The sequence below is a fragment of the Tachysurus vachellii genome, chromosome 26 (genome assembly GCF_030014155.1).
Source record: "Tachysurus vachellii isolate PV-2020 chromosome 26, HZAU_Pvac_v1, whole genome shotgun sequence".
Classification (NCBI taxonomy): domain Eukaryota; kingdom Metazoa; phylum Chordata; class Actinopteri; order Siluriformes; family Bagridae; genus Tachysurus; species Tachysurus vachellii.
Window position 1 is genome coordinate 410,001 of NC_083485.1, and position 7,500 is coordinate 417,500.

At 37.4% G+C, this 7,500-nt stretch overlaps 2 protein-coding genes across 2 annotated transcripts in view; both read left to right on the forward strand.

Moving 5' to 3' along the window:
* LOC132841363 (uncharacterized) overlaps positions 1–7,500 on the forward strand; it is a 266,572-nt gene that overhangs the window by 9,105 nt on the left and 249,967 nt on the right. The window lies entirely within an intron of this gene.
* Positions 963–3,144, forward strand: LOC132841026 (uncharacterized). The gene is made up of 3 exons (XM_060863185.1): positions 963–1,505; positions 2,320–2,491; positions 2,595–3,144. Exons 1-3 carry the CDS (start codon positions 1,053–1,055, stop codon positions 2,615–2,617), a joined length of 648 nt encoding a protein of 215 aa, XP_060719168.1. The 5' UTR covers positions 963–1,052; the 3' UTR covers positions 2,618–3,144.

Sequence of the window (7,500 nt, forward strand, 5' to 3'; positions counted from 1 at the left end):
ATTTATTTACTATAAAACCTTAAATATTAAAAAATTAAAAAAAAAAAAAAAAAAAAAAAAAAAACGAAACACAATACCATTAAAATAAAACTCCAAATTAGACAAAAAGAAGAAAGAAAGGAAATAAAGATGTGAGTTTCAGTGTGTACGCGAGTGTGAGGAGACGACAGCACTGCAGTTTCCTGTGGTTTGTATCACTCTATCATCACTCTATCATTTGTTATTTTTGTGTTTCTCAGAACCTTCACGAGACGACGGCCTTCGTCTTTTCTCCTGCTGTTGATTTTGGCTTTTAAGTTTTACTCTATAAACAGATTGTAATCCTTCTGCTGGATTATGTGTCACAGCAAATCCATCAAATTCTTCAGTAAAAAAATGATTTTTCAGTGACTGAAAGTGAAAGTAAATAATAATCTCTGTATCATCCCACCATCACACACACACACACACACACACACACACATTTTTACACTAGTTTCATGGTGGTGTGATGTTCACTGCTGCTCTCTCTGTTTATGTTGTAAATAAAACTCTTTCCGTGCTCGTCTATCACCGGACCCTTATTTACATCTTATTTACATTTCATTTACATCTTATTTACATCTTACAGTATTTACTGTCAACAAAGCAGATGAAAAAAGCAGACACTTTGTTTAAACACGACCTAACCTGATTTCTATTCTAACAAAGTTGAACACAACCTCGTCAGAAGCCGTATAAACTTTAATACCTTATTAATAACACACCGTTTGCTCAGGTAATAAATGACGTGTGGTTTTGATGTTTTCATTTTTTTTCTTTATATCACTTTTTTTTTGATGACAAAAAACTTTGTGGCTGCTTTAAGTACAATGTCTTTGTATGGCTTTACGTCTCCTCCTCTACTTGTATAGTGATGATGGGGAGGAGTGATGATGAACGACACAGAGAGAGAGAGAGAGAACGAGAGAGAGAGAGAGAGAGAGAGATTTATTATTAAAGAAACTCATAAGAGGAGCAAAGAATAAAGACTGATTCTTTACGTCCACTCACTGCGTCCCTCACCTGTCAACATGTCTGATGGGAAACAGATCACAGAGTTTTTGAGGGACCGTATTGGAAATCTGGGGATCTCCAGTCTGGTTCTGGTTGTTTTGGAGAAAATGATGGACAATGATTTTGTTTGTCCTTGTCAGCCGGGCTTTAATGAATGGATATGTGTGTGTTATGCTGTAGTGCCTTTCATCACCTGCTTTTTTATAACTCTATTTTTCATGGACTCAAAGCCAGAGGATAAAGTAATGAAAGGCAACTCAACATGTAATAAAGTTCTCTACTCTTTCCTCACATCCTTCATCTGGCTGTTTCTCTTCTTTTTTGATGGTAATTACGTGGCCTGTGCGTGTTCACACTGGGGTGGTGAGTACACTGAGACTGGAGCTTTAAAGTGGTGCAAGCCCAAAGGAAACGAGACGGAGGTGTTGGGACTTCTCCAGGAGACTCAGAGGTATATCACCAAATCTCAGGTGAGTCTGAACTCCACACAGGCTACAAACATTCTTTATGAGTTCAGTGTGTGTTTATTGGGTGGAATATTATAAGAATATAAGTGTTCACTCAGAGCCAGTATTTGGTGTATGTTGGGAACTAAATACATTATAGAGCCAAACAAATGTGGCTCCGTCGCCTTCACACTCATACGGCTTTGTTAAATAGGCAATTGTTCCGTTTCAATGTTTTGATCAGCTCAGTCTTCTGGAAGCTTCTCCACTAGATGTAGGATTGTGTCTGTGGGGATTAGGGATCATTCAGATACAAGAGCATTAGTGAGATCAGACTGGGGTTCAGCCAGTGTTCAGTGGTGTTGAGTCAGAGTCAGGGCTCAGTGCAGGACACTCAAGTTCTTCACTCCAACCTTCACCTCCACCCCATGTCTTCATGGAGCTGCTTTGTGTACAGAGGGACATTGTCCTGATGGAGCAAGGTTTGAGATCAACTGAAGATAAAAGTAAAGTCACACACAGAGATGCTCAGTACAACTGTGTGACTCAAAACCTCATCATGACAACAACAAGGTTAGGATGCAGAAGAAGCCGTCGCACCGGCAGCCGACACCATCAGACGCTGTGGTGCTCTTCAGATCATCAGCTCTTCTCCATACTGTTCTCATCTTCTACAAGTGCATCTCATCTGTACAAAGCAGGAGCTTCAGAGCAGGATCAGTTCAGGATTTATTAGATGTCATTTGGTGAACAGATGATAATTCATTTTCAAATCGTATAATAATAACAGTCATGAAGTCTTTTGTTATTTCACTAGTTATTATTTTGTTTTGTTTAGTTTGCAGCTTTTGCCATAGTGTTGGTGATCACCTCCATTCTAGTGACATCATGTTGCTGCAGACTTCATTGCTGTCATGTTCGCTGTCATGGACACTGTAATAGCTGCTTTATTCCTGACTGTGAACACTGCTGTAATGGTGATCAGCAGACTGGAGACGTGTCACTGAGAGGTTATTAACCCATAGAGCTTTAACACATTACTTTATAAAAAGTCTAAACATTCCTCCTTCAGTTTGTGGTTTTACTGACACTTTCCTTCTGTCTGTGATTTAGGTTCAGCAGGAGAGGCTCGGTGATCAGATGGTTGTGAGATCAGATCCCAGTAGTGTAGATAGTGACGATTCTACAGCTTTAACATTAAAATTAATTACATGTTTAATATAACTGGATGTTAAACATATAATGTTTTGATCGAGATTTGTTTTATTATTTTTGTTTGAGACAAAGCTAGAGCTTTTATAGATATGGATATTTGTCCTGTATGTAGGTTCTCCAGATCAGTTCTGCTGCATTTTCATGAGTTCTCCTCTCAGTACAGTCTGAGTTCAATCATGTGTTCACATCAAATTTGTTTAGTCAGAAACTCACTATCAGAGTTTACACCTCAGTCTCAGTGTGAGCTCCATGGACCAGTCAGAGCTGAAGCTGGAAGTTCTCCACATCTTCAGGACAGAGGAGTTACCACAAGCTGAGACTGCTGAGGAAACACTGCTTAAAGCTGAGAGAAGACTTTCTCATCAATGTTACACAACATTACATTAAACAATAAACAGACAAAAAATTGTTTAGTAATAAATAAAGAGTGTAACTGATGGTGTAAAAAGATCTGGAATGTGTGTGTGTTTGTATGTGTGTGTGTGTTTGTATGTGTGTGTTTGTATGTGTGTTTGTATGTGTGTGTGTTTGTATGTGTGTTTGTATGTGTGTGTGTGTGTATGTGTGTGTTTGTATGTGTGTGTGTTTGTACTGTATGTGTGTGTGTTTGTATGTGTGTGTGTGTTTGTATGTATGTGTATGTGTTTGTATGTGTATGTGTTTGTATGTGTGTGTGTTTGTATGTGTGTGTGTTTGTATGTGTGCATGTTTGTATGTGTGTGTATGTATGTGTGTGTATGTGTGTGTGTTTGTATGTATGTGTGTGTTTGTATGTGTGTGTGTTTGTATGTGTGTGTGTGTGTTTGTATGTGTGTGTTTGTATGTGTGTGTTTGTATGTGTGTGTGTTTGTATGTGTGTTTGTATGTGTGTGTGTGTATGTGTGTGTGTTTGTATGTGTGTGTGTTTGTACTGTATGTGTGTGTGTGTTTGTATGTGTGTGTGTTTGTATGTGTGTGTGTTTGTATGTATGTGTATGTTTGTATGTGTGTGTGTTTTTATGTGTGTGTGTGTTTGTATGTATGTGTATGTTTGTATGTGTATGTGTTTGTATGTGTATGTGTTTGTATGTGTGTGTGTTTGTATGTGTGTGTGTTTGTATGTGTGCGTGTTTGTATGTGTGCGTGTTTGTATGTGTGTGTGTTTGTATGTGTGTGTGTTTGTATGTGTGTGTGTTTGTATGTGTGTGTGTTTGTATGTATGCGTGTTTGTATGTGTATGTGTTTGTATGTGTGTGTGTGTTTGTATGTGTGTGTGTTTGTATGTGTGTGTGTGTTTGTATGTGTGTGTTTGTATGTGTGTGTGTGTTTGTATGTGTGTGTTTGTATGTGTTTGTATGTGAGTGTGTTTGTATGTGTGTGTGTTTGTATGTGTGTGTTCACTCAGTTCTCATTTTCCCTTTAACACTTTGCATTTGGCAAGACATCATCAAATTCCGCAGTTCACAAATGAAAGTGTGTGTGTGTGTGTGTGTGTGTGTGTGTGTTGAGTCAGCAGTTAGAGATATTGAAAGCTTAAACATCCAACCTCAAAGCCACATTGCACTTTCAGCCCTGCAGCTATGGAATGTTAGGATGTGTGTGTGGGTGTGTGCGTGTGTGTGTTTGGTGTGTGTGTGTTTGTGTGTGTGTGTGTGCGTGTGTGTGTGTTTGGTGTGTGTGTTCATTCTCTATCATCTCCTCTTTATCATACATGTCACAGCTCAAACCTGTAATTTCCCCATTTACACCTTCACCCAGATCCTGTTCTGAATGTTCAGCGTCATGAAGCAGATTCACAGGAACTTTATGTGTAGAACCTTTAATTCTGTTCAGTTTTACAAACAGATCATCAGTGTTCAGCACAGTATTAACACTCTGATCGCTGATGTATAAACACACTACAGTATTAACACTGATCGCTGATGTATAAACACACTACAGTATTAACACTCTGATCGCTGATGTATAAACACACTACAGTATTAACACTGATCGCTGATGTATAAACACACTACAGTATTAACACTCTGATCGCTGATGTATAAACACACTACAGTATTAACACTGATCGCTGATGTATAAACACACTACAGTATTAACACTCTGATCGCTGATGTATAAACACACTACAGTATTAACACTCTGATCGCTGATGTATAAACACACTACAGTATTAACACTGATCGCTGATGTATAAACACACTACAGTATTAACACACTGATCACTGATGTATAAACACACTACAGTATTAACACTCTGATCGCTGATGTATAAACACACTACAGTATTAACACTGATCGCTGATGTATAAACACACTACAGTATTAACACTGATCGCTGATGTATAAACACACTACAGTATTAACACTGATCGCTGATGTATAAACACACTACAGTATTAACACTGATCGCTGATGTATAAACACACTACAGTATTAACACTCTGATCGCTGATGTATAAACACACTACAGTATTAACACTCTGATCACTGATGTATAAACACACTACAGTATTAACACTGATCGCTGATGTATAAACACACTACAGTATTAACACTGATCGCTGATGTATAAACACACTACAGTATTAACACTCTGATCGCTGATGTATAAACACACTACAGTATTAACACTGATCGCTGATGTATAAACACACTACAGTATTAACACTGATCGCTGATGTATAAACACACTACAGTATTAACACTCTGATCGCTGATGTATAAACACACTACAGTATTAACACTGATCGCTGATGTATAAACACACTACAGTATTAACACTCTGATCGCTGATGTATAAACACACTACAGTATTAACACTCTGATCGCTGATGTATAAACACACTACAGTATTAACACTGATCGCTGATGTATAAACACACTACAGTATTAACACTCTGATCGCTGATGTATAAACACACTACAGTATTAACACTGATCGCTGATGTATAAACACACTACAGTATTAACACTCTGATGGCTGATGTATAAACACACTACAGTATTAACACTCTGATCGCTGATGTATAAACACACTACAGTATTAACACTCTGATGGCTGATGTATAAACACACTACAGTATTAACACTCTGATCGCTGATGTATAAACACACTACAGTATTAACACTCTGATCGCTGATGTATAAACACACTACAGTATTAACACTGATCGCTGATGTATAAACACACTACAGTATTAACACTCTAATCGCTGATGTATAAACACACTACAGTATTAACACTCTGATCGCTGATGTATAAACACACTACAGTATTAACACTCTGGTCGCTGATGTATAAACACACTACAGTATTAACACTGATCGCTGATGTATAAACACACTACAGTATTAACACTGATCGCTGATGTATAAACACACTACAGTATTAACACTCTGATCGCTGATGTATAAACACACTACAGTATTAACACTCTGATCACTGATGTATAAACACACTACAGTATTAACACTGATCGCTGATGTATAAACACACTACAGTATTAACACTGATCGCTGATGTATAAACACACTACAGTATTAACACTGATCGCTGATGTATAAACACACTACAGTATTAACACTCTGATCGCTGATGTATAAACACACTACAGTATTAACACTGATCGCTGATGTATAAACACACTACAGTATTAACACTCTGATCGCTGATGTATAAACACACTACAGTATTAACACTGATCGCTGATGTATAAACACACTACAGTATTAACACTCTGATCGCTGATGTATAAACACACTACAGTATTAACACTCTGATCGCTGATGTATAAACACACTACAGTATTAACACTGATCGCTGATGTATAAACACACTACAGTATTAACACTCTGATCGCTGATGTATAAACACACTACAGTATTAACACTGATCGCTGATGTATAAACACACTACAGTATTAACACTCTGATCGCTGATGTATAAACACACTACAGTATTAACACTGATCGCTGATGTATAAACACACTACAGTATTAACACTCTGATCGCTGATGTATAAACACACTACAGTATTAACACTCTGATCGCTGATGTATAAACACACTACAGTATTAACACTCTGATCGCTGATGTATAAACACACTACAGTATTAACACTCTGATCGCTGATGTATAAACACACTACAGTATTAACACTCTGATCGCTGATGTATAAACACACTACAGTATTAACACACTGATCGCTGATGTATAAACACACTACAGTATTAACATTCTGATCGCTGATGTATAAACACACTACAGTATTAACACTGATCGCTGATGTATAAACACACTACAGTATTAACACTGATCGCTGATGTATAAACACACTACAGTATTAACACTGATCGCTGATGTATAAACACACTACAGTATTAACACTCTGATCGCTGATGTATAAACACACTACAGTATTAACACTGATCGCTGATGTATAAACACACTACAGTATTAACACTCTGATCGCTGATGTATAAACACACTACAGTATTAACACTGATCGCTGATGTATAAACACACTACAGTATTAACACTCTGATGGCTGATGTATAAACACACTACAGTATTAACACTCTGATCGCTGATGTATAAACACACTACAGTATTAACACTCTGATCGCTGATGTATAAACACACTACAGTATTAACACTGATCGCTGATGTATAAACACACTACAGTATTAACACTCTGATCGCTGATGTATAAACACACTACAGTATTAACACTCTGATCGCTGATGTATAAACACACTACAGTATTAACACTGATCGCTGATGTATAAACACACTACAGTATTAACACACTGATCACCCCAA

What these genes read in the sequence shown, in the direction of transcription:
- LOC132841026 (XM_060863185.1), top strand. Translation starts at nt 1,053, where the DNA reads ATGTCTGATGGGAAACAGATCACAGAGTTTTTGAGGGACCGTATTGGA. An exon ending in GGTATATCACCAAATCTCAG is followed by an intron (nt 1,506 to 2,319) that starts GTGAGTCTGAAC and finishes TGTTTTGTTTAG; the next exon opens with TTTGCAGCTTTTGCCATAGT. An exon ending in TGGAGACGTGTCACTGAGAG is followed by an intron (nt 2,492 to 2,594) that starts GTTATTAACCCA and finishes TCTGTGATTTAG; the next exon opens with GTTCAGCAGGAGAGGCTCGG.